The sequence below is a fragment of the Castor canadensis genome, chromosome 13 (genome assembly GCF_047511655.1).
Source record: "Castor canadensis chromosome 13, mCasCan1.hap1v2, whole genome shotgun sequence".
Lineage (NCBI taxonomy): Eukaryota > Metazoa > Chordata > Mammalia > Rodentia > Castoridae > Castor > Castor canadensis.
Window position 1 is genome coordinate 105,838,639 of NC_133398.1, and position 22,998 is coordinate 105,861,636.

Sequence of the window (22,998 nt, forward strand, 5' to 3'; positions counted from 1 at the left end):
AAAATCAACAGAAAACACAAGCAATTTTCTTGATAAAGCATAAAAGTTTTCCTTGAAGCTAGTTTTTTTTTTAAATGTTACTGAGAACTGAACAATATCCTTAAAACAGTCTTGTTGTTAAAGACATAGAGAATTAAGTTTTAGTTCTATATCAGTACATTAAATTTTGTCCTTAGAAAATTCTTTAAAATTACTTAAAATCATAGCCTATTTATAATTGTAGCCAATTTAATCACACATCACACATAAACTTCTCATAAGTATGAGAGAGAGAGGGGGAGACAAAAAGAAAAGAGAGACCTATTTGTACCCTTTGTAACTTTTTGAGCTTTTTGGTCTTTGTTCTGTCCTGTTTATTCCATTTTTGGAACAATCCTTTATTTCAAAGCCTACTTTACAAAATCCTTCCTCATCTAAAAGCACTTTCCTTTCCCCTTAACTTTTTTCCTCCAAAATATATTTTATACATTTTTATATCTCTTCCTATTTATTTTTTTTATTTGCAAAGATTTTGAGCTTAGACAAGATTGATATTTTAAAATAAAATAAAGTACTCTTAGTAGCCTTATATTTCAATGAAGATCCAGGAAGAAAAGCAATATTAAACTGTTTCTCTATGAAATAACAATTTACAAAAATACATTTGTTACTAGCCTTCTATATTGTAAAAGAGTTGAATCCAAATTTTATGTATGCAGAATGAAACAGATTGAGATGTTTTGCTTAAATAACCAAACTTTAAGATTCCTTTTGTAATTCCCAAGTTAGGCAGCCAGAGCATCCATTTCAGTTTTAAAATGGCACTTTTTCTCCTTTAGTTTTGAGTCTGAGAGTTATTTTGAAATGTCTGCATTTTAGTTAGGCCTGGTTGAGATAAACTACTGATTGCTTTTAGAAGAGGCAACAGCTTTTACATATTGACTTTGTAATAGCAGTTTAAGAACCATTCTAAAGACACACACACACACACACACACACACACACACACACACACACACACACACACACACACACAAAGGGTTTAATTTAGGCATACCAAAACCTCCTGGGCAGTGGTGGCTCACACCTAGCTACTTAGAGACAGAGATCAGGATGATCATGGTTTGAAGCCAGCCTGGGCAAACAGTTCACAAGACCCTATCTCAAAAATACCCACCAAAAAAAAGGAGTGGTTCAAGGTGAAGGCCCTGAGTTCAAGTACTGCCAAAAAAAAATGAAAGAAAAAAAAATCCTGTAAATTGGTGGTAATAACTAGCAAGTTCTTTTCTGGAATTCCAGAGGCATATAAAAGTTTTGCTCAATGTTTGATAGACTAATGCACAAACATAACACATAAACAATTAAGTTAATTTAGACTACTCTCAGATATAACTTTTAGCCACAGGTTAATTATAATTCTCCCTAGCAGGTAATAAGATGAACTCAGGGTTTTTATTCTTATGTAAATCACAAATCTCTTTAAACCTCATAGGTTTCTTGGACTTTTTAAAAAATATCTGTTCCTGACTCATCACATGAAGGATCCTAGGTCAGGACCCTCACCCTTTATTACTTGCCTTCTCCTGAGGGCAAAAGGGAATAGCAGGCCAAGAGGAACATGTGGTGGGTAGGAGCATAGTGCAACTCAGCCCAGCCTCAACAAAGACTCTGTGCCTTCCATCCTAGTGCCATCATGATGTTCTAGCACCATTATGGTGGAGGTGGTGGCTGCAGAGTTGGGCCACTGGAGGAGGTGTGGCAGTGGTGGTATGCTGGTGGTGCTGCTAGTAGCATTTCTCTTCTCCCTTCCTCCCCGGGAGTCCTGGAGAGTTCCATGTGGACAACTTGACTTGCTGACTAGGTGGCTAGTCTGACCTAGGGGCAGGAGCATTGTTGCTTCTCATTGTTCCTGGTGGGCCCCACACAATTTTTCCAAAGGGCTTTCAGATAGAATAGAAAACCATGTTATATAAGACATGCGAACACAAAACAAAGACAAAATGAACAAGCAAATGGGAATTTTTTTCTCTGTTTGGGCTCCCAAAGGCCATTTCTGAGAGTCTGATAGCAAGGCAAGACAAATGGGAGACTTGAGAACTGCCTTCCTGGATGTAAAAACAGCAGCACACACACAAAAAATGAGGAGGGTAATCAAGCCATTCTAGGTGAAGGCTTTCCTTCAGGGCAAAAGTCTGTCCAGAAGGTTAGAGCAGTGAGGACACAGAGCAGGAGGTTCCAGAGGAAATAAAACAAGGAGTGGTACCAGGCATTGTGGCTCAAGTCTGTCATCCTAGCTACTTGGGAGGCAGAGATGGGTAGGATTGTAGTTTGAAGAAGCCTCAAGACCTCACAAGATCCCATCTCAACCAATGGGTGGGTATGGTCATGGGCACCTGTCCTCCCAGCTGTTAATGAACAGGACAATTGTGGTCCAGGCTGGCCTGGGCATAAAATGAGACCCTATGTCAAAAATAACCAATGCAAAGAGGACTGAGGAGCGTGGCTCAAGTGTAAAGTGCCTGCCTAGCAAGTGTGAGGCCCTGAGTTTGACCTCCCAGTATTACCAAAAAGCAAAAGGAAAAAGGAGGGGGATTTACTTCCTCTGAAAACCTCTCAGAGAGTCAGGAGATGATCCATTGGACCTATGTGAGTTTTAAATGTGGAGAATGTCTCCATGGGAACAGACAATGAGCTATTTTCTGACTAGTGACACAGACAAACTAGTCCTGTAAGGTTGATGGGAGAAACCACAATAACAGTGCTAGAAGGAGGGGTGAGAAAGATTAGAGGACTAGATAGAGTGGTGGGTGGACTAGAAGAGGGATAACTAGAATGTCCTAAGCCTTTGGAGGCTCTGGGGAACGGCCAGACACATTCTGGCATCCCTCCTGCAAGTCTGGATCCTGTGAGAAGACATGAAGACCTGGATCTAGGAGACCTAGAACCACTTGGAGGAATTACAGTAGGAAAGTTTCAATTGGAGGGTGGTGTTATAATTGAGGACACTATTTTCAGTCCAGTTCTGCTGGGCAAGCAGCTTTTAGACTGGCCAGGCCATATTATAAAGCATGAAGTCCAGGAGTGAGTCAGGCGGGATCCAGGTGATTTGACCTTGTAGAGAGGGGGGTTTCCCTAAGTCTTGCTGTGGTATCCCACCAGGAGAGAAGAGGCCCAAGATGTCCATGGAAGACTGACACGTGACTTCTGCTAGGAACATCACACCTAGTCAGAAGGACCTCTGGAGACCAAGTGTGACCCTCAGAAATGAGGGGACACAACATCAGGGTGATCAGTCTGGACCAGAGAAAAGGAAGGGAAAAGGGATGACTCACAACTGGCTCCAGACCATCTCTAATGGGGAAAGATGGCATTTCTGAGGAAGGTTAGGAGGGATTTGAAAGTGAAAGTAGAGGAGGAAAAGCGTTACCCACAGCATACATGGATTCCCCAAGCCACCTGATTGCTGCCTGCTGTGCTGTGTGTTGGGACATGGAAAAGAAAGGACAGACAGGCTCTTCACCCTTATGGACAGTAGAGATGTAAAAAAGGAAAGATAAAGTCCCCATATGGGCCACCAAAATGTGGATTTTGGAGCGGGGGTTGGTGAAAGGACTTACTAACAGGAGAGAGTAGGAGAAGTCAAGGCTTATGGGCACTGTTAAGGTAGACAGCAGGGGTTGGACAACCAAGAGAGTGCTTCTGCCATCCCTATGTGGGGTTGGATGCAGGCTTTTATGGGATATTTTTGGATTTTGCTGATTGTCTCTTTTCTTGTGGACCTTGCTGATTGGTTGTATCTTCCTCACTCAGATTATGGTTTGAATTTCTGGCAGGTAGGAACATTTTGTGTGCTAGGTTTCTATTTCCTCATTCCAGCATTTGGTGTGCTCCACCCTTGCTTTCTCCTCTCACAGGGTTACTGGTATTTTGTTCCTGCCATGTCTTCTTAAAGGTGTGAGAGACTTTCCTTCACAGAAGATGGCTGTAAAGTGACTGCAGGAGAGAATGGCTTGGAGCAAAGGAAACAGATACAAAATGGAGGCTGGGATACCAAGCTTATATCATGCTTTCAGTTAATTCATGGGCCCAAGTAAGCAGTCAGCGATTTTCAGCAAAAGCAGCTTTTACATATCTATTATGTGACTGCAAGGGGGGAATGAAATTACTGTTTTTTGTCACCTTAAGATAAAATTAATTTCAAGAAATTAATACATATAAGAAATACGTAGTTCACACATCTACTTTAAGAATGAGCAATGGCTAAACATAATTGTATAACTTTAAGGATATTTTCATCAGGTTGTGTTATTTCTAGAGTATCTATACAGATTACTGTTCATAATACATGTGTTTATAGGATTCCACTATGAGAAATTTCCATACACCTTTAAAAGAATTTTTTATAACTGACAACTTTCTTATATTATTCATATTCCCAGACTTTCATCCATGTGTATTCTCACATGTGCACCAACTAAAGACTTTTAAGGATCTCTTCTAATCAAGGTTTCTTGCCATATTGTGTTCCATTATATCTGGGAATTGAACTGAGGTGACTAGAAGTGTCACATTGATTTTATTCTCTCCATAGTGTATTCTCATGTTTGCCAGGAAGGTTGTCATACTGAAGCCTTCCTATATTCTAGAGTTAGGAATTCTCTTTAGTGTGAGCTTTTGTATATTTTCTAACAGAACTGGAAGTAGTGAAGGCTTTCCCACACTGATATAAGGTCTCTCTCCACTGTGATTCATAGAACTGAAGGTGTTAGCTGCATGGTAGTCTGTGATCAGAAGACTTCCAAATTCTTTGTGTCCTCCAAGAAAGAATCCATGGCAGGACACGTAAATGGAGTTTATTAAAAGTTAGGGGCCCAGGTGGATTATGGAGACCAAGAAGTGCTTCTCTTCTCCAGGTGCTTTTAAAGCCTATGCTACAGGAAGGGAGGAACCAGGTGATTCCCATCCAATAATCAATGAGTGGGGAGGGGCATGGGCATGCCATTACCTGGGCTCCATTGACCTTTGAGCCAGGGAGAGGAGCTGGGCGGACCACCATATACACCTGTGTTAATTCTCACATGCCCCACCCTGAAGGAATTATTTATTGTAATTAAAATGAGGCTCTTAAGGTGAGTCAGGGAGGAGTCTCAGGGCCAAACTTTCCCTAATTCTAACCCGCCTCAAATGGAACCATGAATGAAGGCTTTATCACATGGGTTACATATATAGGGCTTCTTGCCAGTATGATTTACTTTATGTGAACAGAACAATAATGAGTGAAGATTTTCCCACATAAATAATAGAGTTTCTTCCCACTGTGAATTCATTCACATTTTTGAAAGGAGCTGGAACAGCCAAAGGCTTTACCACATACCTTGCATTTATAAGATGCACCTCTGCTGTGTGTTATTGTGTATCTTTAAATGTCTCCAAGAGTCAAGATTGACCTCCATTGTTTACACTCATGGAGTTTCTCTCTGGTGTGAGTTCTTACATACTTCAGAAAGCATTGGGGATAACCAAAGGCTTTCCCATACTCCTTACATTTATATGGCTTCTGTCTGTATTCCTGATATTCATACAGTTTGTGTTCAGTATGAACTGATAGGCATAATTAGAGATGAGTGATCAGTGAGGAATCTCCACACTCATGGCTTTCTCTCAGGAGCATATTTCTTGTTTTCAAAACAGGATCTAGAATCCAGCTTAAGATTATTCCACACTGATTCCCTTCTTTATGTTCACAGACTCTCACTACCATGTGACATCTTAGATTCCCTTGGAATTTTTGAAGATCTGGTCTTTTTTTTTTTTTTTTTCTGTAGTGGCCAGGGGCCTGACAGTTTCCTACATCACATCTCTATAAAATTTCTCTTATAAAGGAGCCAGCAAAGCCTAATCCTCTAAGGTGAAGTTCTTAGTCATACTCTCAAAAGTTGCTACCTCCATTTCTGACTTCTGGGGAATCCTGGAATCTTTCCCTGGGCCCCTGTGGTGGGTGGAGGTCACGGAGGGGTGGAAGCTCACCCAGTTGACCTATCTGTCGGCAATTGAGATGGGGTCCTGAGTATGGCCCTGAAATCACTTTAAAGCCCATCTATTTGCCCTCACCCCATGACATTAATCCATTCATGAGGGTGGTCTCCGTACACTATTGCGTTGCTAACAAAGCTTTCAACACACAAACTTTGGGAAACACATTCAAACCACGTCAGTCATGTGCCTGTTTGCCTTCTCATAAGCTTTGGCACATCTAACCCTTGGGCGCAGGAGAGTGAATCTATGCAGACACAGCTCCGAGCTCCTTTGAGAGGCCGTCAGCCACCCATTTTGCCCCTGTTCACCTGCTGGGGGGAGGTGTTAGGTCCATTCTTGTGTTGAAGTCTTCAAACTTGTGCTCCCATGATGAAATAGTTCCTTCAGCTACTGTGCAGTGACATAACTATGTAGCTCTATAGGTATGTGTGTGTTATTAAAGATTAGCAGCGAGCCAAAACTGTACAAAATGACAGAAGTCAAAGCTTCCAACTAATGTTTTAAGACTGGAAATTGCTTCCTCCAAGTAACTTATTTTGTGAGTGTTTTATACCTCTCAACATGGAGTTCCCCTGATAATTTCATCTCTTCCCTAGAGTACAACAGGAAGTCTATGCCTCTGTGGAGAGGGTTTAATGTATTTAGGTTTCCATTATTTGGTATTCAGCATTTTTACGTTCCTTGTTTTAATTTCCTAAAAAGTTTTGTGGCTGGCTGGATTAGGTGGCACAGCAGATGAGTTAAGGGTTGGTGGAAGCTTCTTCTTGGACTTCCTGGTCTTGACTTTTCAGAATAGAGAGGGACCAAGCAAGGGAAGGGCTTCTTTATCCGATGCTCAGCCTGTGTCATGTGTGTGCCTAGTCCTCTACTCCTACCTCATACCATTAACTTAAAATGCGATCCATCTTTTAGTGATTACAACAGAACCTACATATTTGAGGTTATTAATGTTCAAAGTAGGCATTAGGAAAACTGCATTTTTTATCTTAATGATTTTTGTGATTTATGAAAACATTTGCAGAACCAGCTAATTTCTTTTTATCCTCCTTCCTTTCCCCCCTCCCTGTTTCTCTTCTTTCCTCACTTATTGAACAATTACTAGGTGTTGGGCAAAGGGCATAAAATGAACAATAATATCTTTTGTGTCATCTTGACTAGGCTGTGATTCCTAGTTATGGTGTCAACCATTAGTCTAGATTGCCACTGTAAAGGTATTTTAATAGATTAATATTTAAGTCAGTGGGCTTTGAGTAAAGCAGGTTACCCTCTATAATGTGAGTGGGCTTCATCCAGTCAGTTGAAGGTTTAGGAAAAAGACTGACCTCCCCTAGTGAGGCAGGCTAGAAATTAGGGAAAGTTCAGAACTTTAAAAAGGCAAAGTTCAGAACTTTAAAAAACTGGATAGCCTAATTTAGAGCTCTTTGGGTTAGGCCCCCTCCCTCCCTCCCTCCCTCTGAGTCCAGAGAGCTCCTTTTTAATTGCAAATTCTTTGTTAAACTAGAAAGAGTGGAAATTTCCTCCTGCATTGACTTAGAATACCTGAAAATTAGCATAAGTGCATGCATGAGTTCACCAAGATTTCCTGCCCCCCTCCAAAGGCCACAGGACATGGGGAGTGACGCGTTTTCTCCTCACCTCTAAGTTAAGGATGGTATAAAAATGTCTTAAAACAAAAATCTCGTTCCTGCATTCAGAAGACCACACCTGGCAGAGACCACACCTGTAATCCCTTCCCCTTTTATCTATAATAAACTTCCTTATTTCCCTTACTATGTTCTATTTGGATTCTTCCTTGCCAGAGCACAAGAACCAAAATCTTCTGATCAGAATTTTCAGTGACTTCAACACTAGGAGGAGAGAATTCTGCTTCCAGATGGCCTTTTGACTCCAGCTGCAGCATTATCTGTTCCCTGTGTCACCAGCCTGTCCTGCAGAGTTTGGATTTTCTAGCCCTCCACAATTATATGAGCCAATTTCTTAAGATAAATCTTCCTGGGCTAGCATGGTGGTACATACCTGTAATCCCAGCTATTCTGCAGGTGGAGATCAGGAGGATCAAGGTTCAAGGTAAGAGGATCACAGGCCAAGGACAACCCTGGGCAAAAGGGCAAGACCCTATCTGAAAAAATATCTAAAAGGACTAAAGGGCTGGGAGCATGGCTCCAGTGGTAGATATATGAGGTGGAAGGCCTTTGATCTGCTTTTCTGGAGAACTCTAATACAAAGAATAAGACAAGTTCCATCAAGAAGCATTTGGTGGCCTGGGGAGGTAGCTCAGTGGCAGAGCACTTGCTTAGTATGTGTTAGTTACTGTGTTTGAACACACACACACACACACACACACACACACAAAGGCATCAGGTGGCAACCTACCTTTAGTCTAGCTTGACTTGGGCACATAGTGGACACATGTGCAGAGCGCCATGGGGCCCATGTTTAGAAGTAGCATGGGCCCCATGCTGACTTTGTAGGGGATCAGGCTTTTAGATGAAGGCAGTGATTCAGGCTGGGTCTTGACTTGGTGCTTATATCATGTAAGATCAGTGGTGTGGCCTATACCTGGAGAGACATAGTGAATGAGGGCTGAGGGGGTCCAGGAGTCTGGGGGTGCAGTCCTGCTTCACACACATAATGGGGAGAGGAAAGGTGGAGTCCTGCCTTAAGAGTTATCTAAGCCATCCATCCTGACCTCACATCTGTTGCCTTTTGCAAATGAGTTGGTGTTAGCTGATGTGAACCCAGGATATTGGACAGTGTGCAGAGTTCTTGGGAGGCCCAGTAGTCTGTGGCCCCCTGCTACACAGTGCAAATGGCACAGCTGGGAGAATCACCCAACAGCACCAAGGCCCTGCCTGGGGCAGACCCTGAACACTTGCTCCCAGTCTTACTGAGGCAGGCTAGAGTTAGGGAAAATTTGAGACTGAGGCTCCTCCCTGATACACCTTAACAGCTCCTTTGTAATTACAATAAGTTAAAAAGAATGGGAACTTCCTCCCTCATGGGTGTCTGAGAATTAACACAGGTTTATAGGGTTGTCTGCCCAGTTCCTCCCCCTGGTTCTAAGGTCATCAGAGCCCTTGCCTGGCTTGGGAAGCACCCATGCCCTGCCCCATTCCTGGAGTATTGAATGGTTCCTCCCTTCCCGTAGATTAGCATAAGTTTTAAAAGCACCTGGAGAAGAGAAGCACGCTCTCTCCCAGCTTCCGACTTCCACCTGGGCCCCACCATGCTCCCTTTGTATTCTCTTCTCTACCTTTTAATAAACTCCATTTACACTCAAGTGTCTGCCATGGAGTCTTCCACATGGGACAAAGAATCTGGAAGCCTTTCTGTCACAGACTGCACCAGTGCCTTTAACATTACCTTCCTGGACATGCCAGCTCTGTCTTGATCACATCAACATATCTCCTCTAGAGTCTTGCTGGCCGTTTATGGGGAAGCCCTGCCACAGGGGTGTGGAAAGGGCTGCTGAGAGAGGCTGTCCACAGGATGATCACACAGGCTCCCTGGTGCTGTCCCAATGTGATCCAATGCCAAAACTGGGGTGGTACTGGGGTTTAAACCTAGGAGTTTGTGCTTACCACGCAGGCACTCTGTTGCTTCAGCTATGCTTCCAGCCCCCTCACCCCTCTTTTACATCACACCCAATACATAACCCTTGTGAATGCTGCTCGGCTTAGGAGGAGTTGTCTTTGCAAGAATAAATCCCTTAAGTTGCCCTTGGAAAATAGGTTAAAATTGATGTTGCATTGTGCACTCTCAGCGTCCTCTAGCCTGGGGTCACTGCCGAGTGCTTCAAGAAGCCTTCCAGAGCAACTGCCGGCGATTCTTATTAGAGATTAAGCTTCCTGATGTTAAGTGCTGCGTGAAATGTTGTGGGCCAGTGTCGAGGGTTCTTGCCTTCACAGGCCAGAAAACTGGCTTGTGACAGCTGATTGATTTGTGAGCCAAGGCCGGTACACAAAGTAGGATTTATAAGAAAGAAAGGAAAGGCTACAGCTAGAGCAGTGCAGTGGAGCCTGGAAACCAGTGGCTCCCTGCTCAGGTGAAGGCTGGGGCTTTTCATGGACACTTTAACTCTGGGTTAGGGTAAGGGTTACGTGGGTTCTTTCCATTGGCTGTGGATTCATGCGTGCATGCAGACTCTCTTCAACGAGCTGGGTTGTTTCTCCCTTATTGGGGGAAACAACCTTGAGAGCATTCTATTTATCAGCCCTGTGGCAGATTTATGGACCATGTATTTCCTCCTCAGGGAGCAGGAATGCAGATTTTTAACTCCTCTTGAGGGTGCAGGGCTCATAGTGCTCTCCATGGGAGATGGGATACTGACTCACTCATCTGTCCTTTAGGTCCCCAGACCCAACACTGCCAAATACAGCAGAGACATCTGCTATTAAAGCACAGAAGATTTTTGTTCTAATTCCAAGTCACTTTACCTCCATTGATGGTAAATTCCCATTTTCTTCATAATATAAAAAGTTAATACTACATAGTTGTAGTGATTCAGTTACTACTAAGGGTTGTTCCTATGAATGCATATGAGTTCACCTGGCTTTATGTCTAGATGCTCCAGGATTCACTTAGTTTATGAAAAGCCTTTGACACTTATGTGCCACCATGTTAAGTACAATTTCAACACCATAGATTTTGTGTCCCCCTTGATAGATGTCTGCCTGAAGACCTTCCTTCTGGAAATGAATCCCCAATTCCTTGATATGCCAAGGAATTCGGGATGGGGGTGTCAGTCACATGCCTCAATCCAGGTACAACCTGTGGCCTCAGCTGGTCATACTGAGGTCCTTTTTTATGCAAGTATTTCTTGTTTTCATACAAGATTGCACCTTTGCAGTGAAGAGATACTGTAGGCTATTTCTCATTGTATTGTGGGTGAGTCACTAGAGTGGTCCTGGAGAAAAATGTCCTGAGGAACGGAGCAAGCAATTTGCAGGAGGCTTCTGAGAAACCAGGAAGACAGGGAGAGTGATCCAGGACAGCTCCAGGGAAAATGGCATCTTTCTTGGGGACCTGGAGCCTAAACACTATGTCTGGGTGACAGCTTGGATCCTAAGTGGCAAAGCCCAAGTTTGGGGGAGTAAGGAGGTGGGGTATGGGGTGGGGTTATTAATCTGGTTTAGATAAGGCAGTTCTAAGGGCTCAGAGCAAGGAACAGGTTCCAGCGCTGGTGAGCCAGTTGCACTGAAACTAACCTTTCAAAAGTGCACTCTGCAGATTCAGTGTTGGACTTTGTATTTCATCAAACTGTTTGAATGAGTCTAATTTGTGTTGTTATAACAAAATACCTTGAGACTAAATACTTTATAGAGAAAAGAGGTTTAATTAGCTTACAGTTCTGGAGGTTCAAGAACATGGTGCCAGTGTCCTAATGAGGGCCCTCTTGGCTGTGTCACAATGTGGAGAAGCAGAAAGGAAACTGGTGGTATGTTGAAAAGGAATGTGAGCAAGAAAACAGACTGGAGAGGGGACAGATTCCCTCTCTTAATAACAACCTGCTCCGGCCAGAACTAGTTCACTCCCACAAGACATTAGGAACTCCACCCCCATTAATGAGGACCAGGGTTCCAACACATGAATCCCTGGGGGACAAACCACATCCAAACACCATTCTGGGGGTTTTTTTTGTTGTTGTTTGTTTTTAACTTTACTAGAGATTGAACCCAGGGCTTTGTGGTTGCCTACCACTTGAGCCATGCCCAAGTCCCTTTTCTTTTGTTTTTTGCTTTTAAGTTGGATTTTACTAACTGCTTGGGTTGGCCTCAAGCTCTATCCTTCCTTTGCCTCCTGAATAGCTGAGATTATAGGAATGCACCACCATTCCCAGCTGTACCTTTCTTTTCAAGAAAGCCAAATTCTGTCTTGAGAGAATTAAAGTGAAAAGGTTGAGATAACCAATGGTGTGTGTGTGTGTGTGTGTGTGTGTGTGTGTGTGTGTGTGTGTGGTGGGGGTGGGGGTGGGGGTGAGTGGTGGTGATCAGAAATTCAAGGAAAAACCCAAGAGGGAAAAAAACCTTACGGGTATTGTCCATCCATCCTCTCTGGCTTGTCCTTTCCCCTATAGCCCCTACTCTATACCTTTGGGAATTTCAAACTCCCAAAGTAAGGGATGCTTTTTCTCAGTCTCCACCCACTTAGTTTTTGACACAGTATGCTATGCATTGCTCTCTCTCAAGTGCTGACTGTATTTCAGGTGTTCAAACTTAATGGAATTTGTGGCTACACAGCATCCTATGACAGCACTGGATTGGTGCAAAGGTCACTGACAAGTGAGCACATAAAACTCCTGTTTCCATGGAAGGAAAAGTTTGATGGCGGAGTTTGCATTTTTAGACTCTCCGCTTATGGGCAATCCAGAGGAAAGACACCAAATATGAATAAGAAGTTACGGTGGGAGATAGATTTCCACAAACTTCATGGGTGACAGTCTCGTCCTTCTGTCCTTTCCAGTCATTGTCCATTGAAAATTCTGCTGTACCAGGAGAGAGGGCTGCTAAGTACATCCTAGCATCTCTGAACTAGGTACATCCCTGGCATGAAGGAACTACTGTGATTTGGGGGAATTTTATTTTGTTTTATATTTGCAGTTCCTGTGACGCAACATTTGAATAAATGAACCAACCATATTGGAGCTGTGAAGAGGGGGCAGGAGGTGCAGAAGTCAGAGCATGCATGGTGGTGCCATTTTCCTAGCTTTCCCTCCCCAGCCTCTCTTTCTCCGCCCCAGCTCATCTTCAGAAATAAAGAAAAGGCTGATCTTGATTCAAGCCTTGGAGTGAGGGATGGGGGAGGGGGTGCGTGGGCTCTTTGATAAGCCTTGCTAGATGACCTGCTAAGGAGATGACAGGAGGGACCTCGCTGTGTCACAGTTCTGACTGTCTCCTGTGGCTGTAGCATTTCCTGGTGTTTTAGGGTTTCTGTGGTTTCAGACGACAGGAAGCGCTCTGTCTTTGGGGCTGGGGTTTGGACCTGCGCCTTGCATTTCCCCATGCTTTCCCCCGCCCCCGGGTTGCCGGGGAGGATTTCACAGCGACAAGCAGTCACGACTCGGCAGATGAGCCCCACGCAGGCCCGGCTTGGGTTTCCATAGCAACCCAAGGCAAACCACGCCTGAGGTGGAGAGTGAGGGGCCAAGTGACACACGTGCCACGAAGTGGCAAAGCCTCGTTAAGCGTGGATGGATGAGTTTATGTCACTGAAATTAAAATCTCTTCAACCCTCGTGCTAATGAGAACTTGGAAAGGATAACGCTGGAGTCGTTCATACAGAGCCTGCTTTGTGTGGGGACACGCGTGGCGACATTTCAAGCAGACGATGGTGACCTAATGGGGGAAAAGAAGTCAAATCTTCCCGCTGAAATATGGTCTTAATTGGTTGCCATGGGTGGTGTGTGTTAGCAACGGTTAGAAGAAGCAGCACAGACGTAGAAAATGAGCTTTGAAAAAATATTGCTGTCTTTATCAAATGTAATTAGATATGCTAAAACCAACGTACATTATGTAATTTACAGATCTAATGCAAGACTAAACAGTTCACATGTCTTACAAGTGATTTGACTGTTTTGCATTCTCAAGGTTTTTTTTGTTAATGAGGAGGTTGGTAAGACCATATTCAACAATGATTTTAAAATAGATTGGTTTTGAGCATGTGTTTAAAAATGTTCATTACACGTTAAACTGTTAGAATGTAGGGCCGAAAATAGCTTTTTGGATTATTTGTAATTTCAAAAAAAATTTCATTTTAATCCTGAAGTTAGTTCGTAGGTTTGGTAAATTTAAATAAGTATAATTTGCATAAAATTCAATCTGTGTAAGGAGAATGTCAATATTCTATTCAGATGTGAGGTTTAATTTACTTTTGCAAGTACCCTTGCCTGGCACATTAATGTATGTACAGACTCAAACTCTATTCAATGGGAAATTTCATTTTTTTCCTCTTAACTTTTATGAACTTTTTTTTCTTTGCTCATTCACAATATGAGAGGGTTCAAAAATTCTTCATAGTACAAAAATCTTTCAAATAAGACCATAGACCATCTCCTAAAAATGTGGATAAAAACACTTTAATGTCTTTAGGTATATTTGGAAACAATTTTAAGTTTGAATGCCAAACTCTAAATAGTCTCTCAAAATTTGTGGACTCTAATTTTCTGGTTCTAGCCTTAGCCTAGATGTTCTAGGCTAAGCAGGTTTGTCCTGCTTCTTTGCACCTCCTGTGTGTACAGAGACCTTTTCCTTACGATAATCAGGGCACGATTAAAAATAGAGCCACAAAAAAAGTCAGATTAAACCTGGGTGACTATTACCTTGGGCTAGTGGAGTGGCTCAAGCAGTAAGAGTGCCTGCCTAGCAAGCATGAAGGCCTAAATTCAAACCCCAGCACTGCCAAAGAAAAACAAAAACACACAAATAAAACTGTGTGTTGCACATGTTCATAAAATACACCCAACAAGGAGAACTGCTGCCAAATAACAAAAATATACCTTTATTTCACTTTTCTGTTGTCTTACTTATTTATTCATTCACTCATTTTGGCAGTACTAAGAATTGACCTCAGGGACTCACATCTCTCACTTGAACCACACTGCCAGTCCTCTGTTGGCGCTTTAAAAATTTACTGAACATGGGATCTTTTTCTGATCTTGACCATGATTAGCTGGGGTGAATCCAAGCTGTTCTTTCTGGTTGTCTATATTCTATGGTGTGGATGCACCACAGTACCACACACTGAAAAACTTTTGGTAGTTTCCTGTTTTAGGTTATTGCAGATGAAGCTGTGCCCCTGCTCTCCTCAGATTCTGGTAACTGTAGCATGAAGGGTACAAAGTTAGTTATTCAGGAGAAATATGTCTGGTGGTCTGTTGCATAGTAGGATGCTGTGGGTAGCAATAATGCATTGTATATTTCAGAACAACTAGAAGATTCTGTATGTTCTCATCACAAGGAAGTGATACGTGTTGGAGGTGAAGGACATGCTAATTACCCTGATTTGATCATTCCACAGTATTAAAACATCATGTGACCCCCACAACTGTGTATAATTTTGAATCAATTAAAAACAAAATAAAATGTAAAAACAATTGATCTTCAAATATAAGAAACAAAAGTGAGCCACTGAACATGTTTGTACAAGTTTCTACATAAAAATAAGTTGTTATTTCTCTGGGATAAATTTCCAAGAGTACAACTGCTGGGTTCCATAGTTAGTCCATTTTCAATTTTGAAAGGAGCTGACAAGTTACTTTCCAGAGTGGCTGAACTATTACAGTATTTGTGTGTTTTCTTTGTGATGTTAGCTCAGCTTTTGTTTGTCATGTTCTCATAAGATCGTTTGATTTTTATAGTGTTGACTTTTTGAGAGTTCCATATATTCTTAATACAAGTCCTTTGTTGGACATGTGATTTACAAATAACTCCCCACTCCTGTTAAGAAGGCCTTTTGCAGAGAAAATTTTAAATTTTGATGAGGTCAAATTTATTGATTTTTCTAGATTTAAGAAGTCTTTGCTTAGTTTTAGTACTATAGACTTTTTCCTTTTTCTTAAGACATTTTATATTTATGTTCATGATTGCTTATAAGATGGTTTCTTTTGATCAGATGTGAGGTTTAGCTGTTTTTTCTGTCCATGGATGTTCAATTACTCAAGGGTCATTTGCTAAAAAGTCTTCATCAAATTGCTTTTGCTTCTTTGTATGGATCTACATTTAATGTCTATATTCTGTCTGTTCATCTGTATGTCTGCCCCTCCTCTAGTGTCACTCTGTCTTGTAACTGTAGAGGAAGGCTTAACATCAGGAAGGGTGATGTCTGTCACTCCATTCTTTCTCAAAATTGTTTTGGTTAATCTAACATCTTTCCATTCAAATATAAATAAGATTGTCTGTATATACAAAAACCCTTCTTGATAGAAATTGTGTTGGACCTATAGGTCAATTTAGGGACAATAGACATCTTTTCTGTGATGAGTCTGTTGATTCAGGAGCAATCGTATATTTCTGCAAAACTTAGGTCTTTCTTAATTTCTTTCATTACCATATTGTCATTTTAGAGAACTGTACATAGTTTTGTTATATTTATACTGTGATACTGTGAAATATATATTTGGTCTTTACCCTATTTGGGGGCATAAAATCCTAAAATTCCTGGAATCTGAGAAAGGAGAGTGTCTTATGTATACTACTGAGTTCATTGGTAGCTGGTCTTCTCCAGGTAGCTTCAGGATTGGTGCTGGTCACTGGAAAAACCAACACAGGAGTAGAGGGCTGGCACCACCCCCAGTCTCTGGGAAGGGAAGAAAGAATGAGGGTTAAGTTGGCCAATGGTTTAATCAGTCATGCTTTTGTAATGAAGACTTCAGAGAACCCCAAAAAGATGAGGATTAGAGAGCTTTCAGATGGTTGAACAGGAGGAGGTTCAATCTCTCCTGTGCAGGGTGGTGTACCTGGTGAAGCTCCTTGCTCCTCCTTTTCTGCCTCCCCCTCTGTGTCCCTCCATCTGAATCCCTGTAATATTCTTTATAATAAGCTGTAAACATAAGTATTTCCCTGAGTCCTGTGAGCCATCCTAGCAAATTCCTGGGGAGGGAACTAGATAGGTTCAGAACTGAATCAAATCAGAAGGCGCCCAGCTTATGTCCATGGAAGAACTGATTGCTTAATGTGTGGGGATTTCCCCACACATCTCATGTCAAAAACCTGTGATGAGAATATAGTGGGAGAAAGTGAGTTTGGTTTTTCCTGTATCCTCAGATGACTTAAGTGTTTCTTTTTAGGGGGAGGAATTATAAATGGCATTGCATTCTTATTTAGGGTTTGTACTTGTATGCTGTACAGATGTAGAAATACAAGTGATTTGTGTGTGTTGGTCTTGTATCTAGGTATTTTGGTAATTTATTGGAGTTTCTTTATAAAGAATCATGTCATCTGAAAATAGAGACCATTTTATTTCTTCCTTTTCAATATGGGGATTACATCTTTTTCTAGCCTTTTACTTTCAAGGTACCTTAGGTCAATAATTTGAAATGAGTTTCTTACAGACAGCCTAAAATTACCTTGATTTCTAATCCACTCTGTCAATCTCTATAGTTTAATTATATCAATTATTATTTATATATACACCAATTATTGTTTACTAACTACCAGTTAATATTTGAGTAATTTACATTTGAATTATAGACTTACATGTACCTTTTGTTTGTTTGTTTTCTGTATATTCCTTATGTTTCTCATTTCTCTCTCTCTGTCTTTCTCTCTTTTTTCCCCTGTGGATTACTGGAAATTTTTAGTACCATATTGATTTGTTTATTTAAATGAAAATGTTTGAGTATGTCACTTAGTACAATTTGCTTAGTGATGGCTGTAGGTACCTTATCCCAGTCCACAGTTAGTGATAGCTTCCTAATGCAAAGTGAGGTCAAGAGTTCTTAGTTCCACTGAGGTCCATTTGCCCCATCACTTTCTAAGCATAATCATCTTAAGTATGTCCCCTACACACACTGAGCACCATGTTGGAAGATGTGACAAATTTTACTTTTGGTCCTTTTGTTGCCCTTTTTTCATTTCTCAAGGTCCCAGTGTGCTTCTGTGGTCATTTTCTTTTTGTTTGGAAAGATTTCTTACCTACTTTAAAAAGAGGTCTGCTAACAACAAACTATCTTAGTTTTCCTTAATCTGAGACTGTCTTTACTTTCCCTTCATTCGCAAAGGATAGTTTTACAAGATATCAGATACACAGTTGATAATTCTTTTCTTTCAAAACTTGAAAAACATTGCTTATCTCCTACTGGCCTCTATGGTGTCTATGGAAACTCTGCTATCACTCAAATTTGTACTTCTCTATGGCAATGTGTCATTTTTCTCTGACTATTGTGGAGATTGTTTTTCCCCTTTGTCTTTAATTTTGAAAAGTTTATGATGTGTTTGGTGTGGGCCTTTTTAAATTTATCAAATTTGGCTTTTGCTTAGCTTTCTTTTCTGTTTTTTTTTTTTTTTTTGTAATACTGGCATTTGAACTCAGGGCTTCGCACTTGCAAAGCAGGCACTCTTCCACTTGAGTCATACCTCGGGCTCTTGCTTAGTTTCTTGAACTGTAGGTATCTGTCTTTTGCTAAATTCAGGAAGACATCAGCCATTATTTCTTTGAATACTTTTTCACATTCTTTCCTTCTTTAAAATTCCAATAACATGAATGCTAGAATTTTTGTCTTTGCCTCTGTCTACTTTATCTCTGCTGTTCAGGTTGAGTAAATTCTGTTAATCTGTCTTCATGTTCATTGATTTTATCATGTTATCTCCACACTACTACTGAGCCCAAACAGTGAGTTTAGAGAATATTCAATTGTATAATGCCCATATGATTCTTTTTGTAGCTCTTACTTCTTTGCTGAGATTTTTATTTTTAAAATTAGTTTCAAGATTTGCAACTGTTATTGTTGCTTTTGAGATGTCAGATAATTACGATTATATGATTCTTATGTTGTCTCTTTCTTGATCCTGATCAAGCCCTCTCTTTCAGTGGACAGTTGTCCTGTTTAAGTTTAGAAAATTTTTGTGGCTATAGTTTCAATAGCAGTTTTGTTTTCAGAACTTTGCAGTGCTATTCTTGTTTGGTTCATCTTTTGGTGCTGCTGGACTCTGACACAATTCCTGCTCTTGTCACCTTCATGGGAAGAAGCCTCCTCTATGGGTATTGCTAGGCCACTTTCTGGAGTAGAGTAGAAGTCCCTAGGCCTTGATCTCCTTCTGCCACTAGTTGGTTGGAGGGTCAGGAAATGCTGGCTCCACTGGCTCAGCAGGTGGATTGTCCCAACAGCTTGTGCCCTGGCTGTGGAAGAGGCCTGGGTCACTCACTGGGGCTTTGAAGCTACCTCTGGGTACAGAAAAGCCAAACAATGCTACAAGGGTCCCTTGTAAGTTGTTGCTAGGTCTCTGCTGGGCTGCTCCTTTTCGGGGGGAGGGAAGGAGGCAAAAAGAAAGGGAGGAAGGGAGGGAAAAAGAGAGAGAGAGAGAGAGAGAGAGAGAGAAAGGTCTTTGTTGTTGAGTTTATTTTATTTTTGGTTTTGTCTTTGAATTTTTTTTTGTCTATGCTCATTGTTCCAGGCATCAGGCTTCTCTAGCACCCAGTCTGCAATATATGGGGATGAAAAGACAGTCCAGAGACCTGACCATGGTGTCACTCCTCAAGTCCTGGGGTCCACAGAGAATTGCTTTCCTTATTCTTGCTTTTAGTGTCCTTTTATGATATCTATTAAATTATTTCCAGACTTTTGGGTTATTTTTGGAAGAGAGGTGCAGGAAGAAGTGAGTCAACAATATCTTCTGAAGGCAGAAGTCTGCAATTGGTATTTTTAAAACCTGGATTGTTAATCTGAACAATATGCATCCCACTGAGTTGGGTTTCTTTCCAGGCAAAATGATCTTTAGAGAACAGTAGATTTGTCTGGATAGCATGTACAGCCAATCCCTGGTTTTCAAGTAGGCAAGAGGTGCAGATATGTGGTTAAGTCTGGAGCCCCCAGGAAGTCCCTCCTGGTGGGATACATGGTGTGGCTTATGGAAGCTGGTGTCCTCTGTATTCTAACACTGTTGAAAGAAGGAAGAAGGTGGTAATACATACATACATGTTCCCCATTTTCTTTACTTTTGAACATTTTCCTTCATTACTTGTAGTTTTGATTTTTATGGAAACAGCCCCTGTGTTGAGAGGTCAGATTTCCATGATTTTCACTAGTTGGAAAGGCGGGGAACTAAATTAATTGGACTCATACTTGTGAGAAGTTCTGAGCCAGTTCAACCAGGCAGTGTAGATCAGAAGGGAATCCACTGCACTGAAGGAGGGAAAGAGATCTTGTAAGTGAACAAGAAATGACTGTCCATCGACGCAGATCATGGGCAATGGGTCAGTAGACTTTAGAGAAGAGTGGAGGGAAGAGCAGGTGACCCCGCAGGGGCAGAGGATCATACTGCTGTGGTCATAGGCATCAGAGTCCAGGGCTGCCCTGAGTGTACACCTGCCAGGTTCCCCTTCTGTCTGTTCCAGTTGGGATGTTAGGATCTGAAAAGCTACAGCAGATGAAATAGTGACCCATGCCTGAATCTGAGTGGGCTTTCAGAAAAGGGCCCAGGAAGCAGCATTCCAGGAAAATACTGATTTGATGTGGGAAGACCTGAGGAGACAGAATGGAGGCTGGGGGAACCTGCTAGGCTCCTCTGACTCAGCTACACTGGTGTAGACACAGACTGGGTTTGTGAAGCCACCTTACCTGCTTCAATACATGCTGCATGGACAGAAGTGAGAGGGAGGAGAAATATGGACTCCAAACCATTCTGTGAGACAAGACCATAGTCCTCATTTGTGGGTTTTTTTTTTTTTGATGGGTCTGGGGTTTGAACTCAGGGCTTTGCACTTGCGAAATAGGCTCTCTACTGCTTGAGCTATACCCCCAGTCCATTTGCTGTGGTTGTTTTGGAGATGGGGGTCTAGTGAACTATTTGCCCAAGCAAATAGTTCACTAGACCCCCATCCTCCCGATCTCAGCCCCCCAAGTAGCTAGGATTATGGGTGTGAGCCACTGGCATCCAGCCACATTCCTTATCTGTGGATGAGGCTCAGTTGAGGCAGGTCATCACCCATGGCTGCCTGCCTGGTCAGTGGTACACAAGGGTTCCTTCCATAGCTCTGCACCTGCCCTCTTTTGGAGAACAGTGACTGGGGGAAGAGAAACAGAGAGGAATCCTACACCTAAATCCTGAGTGTCTTCATTCTATTTAGTAAAGGCAGAACTGAGGCCTCCATTCTGAGCATGTGTTTGCAAATACAGAGCAGGTGATGGATTTCTTGGATGCATGGATTAAAGGCAAGGGAGGAGGTAGAGGGTGCTGATGGTACCATACTGACAGGATTCCTCTGAGGGCGACTGGAATGATGTCTGTGTATGCGTTCTAAAGTGTATGTCAGTAACTTCACAAAATACTTAAAGAAAGAACCTATGGGTGCTGTATCAGAAGAAAGTTAATTCTGTAGTGTACTCGAGGAAGATGTGCATCCTCGAAGACAAAGGACAAGGTAGAATCCGTTTCTTTATGCTTGAAACATTTTCTCCCATTATGTAGCTTTTTGGGGAGTAAATGAATAAAATGGGCTTGTTTTCTCCACTGAAATGTGATAAGTCAATGATGACTTCATAGCTGTGAGGTTCCCAGAAACTACTGAAGATGCCATGTGTCCAGTTAGTGTGACAATATGGCCTGTACTCACCAAGGAGATCATCCTAGAGAGGGCTGGCAGGGCCTAAGGTCACTTTTGGGGGGATGCTGAATTGCTTTTTGCTAGTCTCTAATAGTCCTGCTCAAACATGTAGTTTGTGTGGCATCGGCCCATCCCTGGGCAATCAGAAAACCTGACTTTTGGCTTCAGTGATTGGCTTGGGGTTTACCTGTCACTCGTATAAGACAATCATTGTCTTCCCTGGGAGTTTAGCTCAGAAAATTGTACACTCTTTCTGGTGGGTGGATGACCTGAGAGGACCCATGAGTCAGGAGCCAAATGGGTATTTTGCTTCCATGTGTAGAAGACCTGCCTAAGAAAGAGGTCAAGAAAAGCAAAGCAAGGGGAGAGAGAGAGAGAGAGAGAGAGAGAGAGAGAGAGAGAGAGAGAGAGAGAGAGAGAATAGTGATAATCATTTGAACAACTCGATCCAGCCATGCCTGATGCTTACTTAATATACCCCACAACTTTGGATTTCCTAGTCACAGAAATTAACACATTACTTTAAAAGAAAGTTTATTTGAATTGGGTTTCTGTCACTTATAGCTGAACGAGACCTTGATGAATACTGTTAGTGTAAAATACAGCTATTGTGCTAGAGTGGGCTGGAATTCTCAGCTGGGATGTTCCTAAATGGATCGCATTCCCAGACTAAACCCAAATGAACCTTTCCTAAAGTCCCCTTAGCAACTTAGTTTGCTAACTACAACCATGAAAACTGATCATTAGCTAACAGCAAGAGGGAAGCTGTCTTACTAGTAGACTGCTATGGACTTAATTGTGCTCCCCAAAATTCATATGCAGAAACCCTACCCCCCATGTGATGGGATTAGGAAGCAAGACCTTTGGGAGGTAGTTAGATTTAGATGAGGTCATGAGAGTGGGACCCCATGATAGAATTAGTGTCCTTGTAGGAAGAGACCAGAGAGCTGACTGTCTGGATTTCCCTCCCTTACTTGCACGGCAAGCATGAGGCCATCTGCAAGCTCAGAAGAGGGACCTCACCAGAACCTGACCACACTGGACCTTGATCATGGACTTCCATCCTTCAGAACCATGAGAAGTAGATATCTGTTGTTTACCTCCTCCCACTCCTGTCCCCCAGTATGTGGTATCTTGAAACAGCAGCCCAAGCTGGCCAATACACAGGAGTTAGAGAAAGCCTAGGAGTGGTAACTGCTTCTTAAGTTCCTGATGTCAGATGGAAGCAGTGGGGTATGCCTGTGATCCCAGCTACTTGGGAGGCATAAATAGGAGGATCACTGAATAGGCCAGCATGGACATAAACAGGAGACCAGTTGGAAAAGTAACTAAAGCAAAAAGGCTGGAGGCGTGGCTCAAGTGGTAGAGTGCCCGCCTAGCAAGTGCAAGGTCCTGAGTTCAAAAACCAAGTACCACACACACACACACACACACACACAAAACTTCCTGATGTGCAAAATTGTTCTCTTGGGGAAACAGAACAGGTCAGAGGGAAGGCTTCCTCCAGGGGATACTAGGCTTTAGTGTGGGGGCATGAGCCACTCCTTACACATGTTTCTTATGGAGACATCTCCCCAGGGGACAGAGACAATAAATGACTTCTGTCCAGTTGGGATGGAGTAAGGGTTGGTAGACTTTCTTTCTGTCAAGGGGCAGGTAGTAAATATTTTAGGTCTATGGGCCAGGCTCTGTTATGATCACTTAACTCTGCCACTGTCATGTGGA

At 42.2% G+C, this 22,998-nt stretch overlaps 1 protein-coding gene across 1 annotated transcript in view; it reads right to left on the reverse strand.

Annotated features, from left to right (window-relative positions):
• The window catches only part of LOC141415483 (cyclin-dependent kinase 2-like), a 105,880-nt gene that overhangs the window by 79,318 nt on the left and 3,564 nt on the right, over window positions 1-22,998 (reverse strand). The window contains 2 exon segments of the mRNA XM_074052195.1: window positions 12,904-13,137; window positions 13,245-13,349. Of these exon segments, the coding sequence (XP_073908296.1) occupies window positions 12,904-13,137; window positions 13,245-13,349 (339 nt within the window).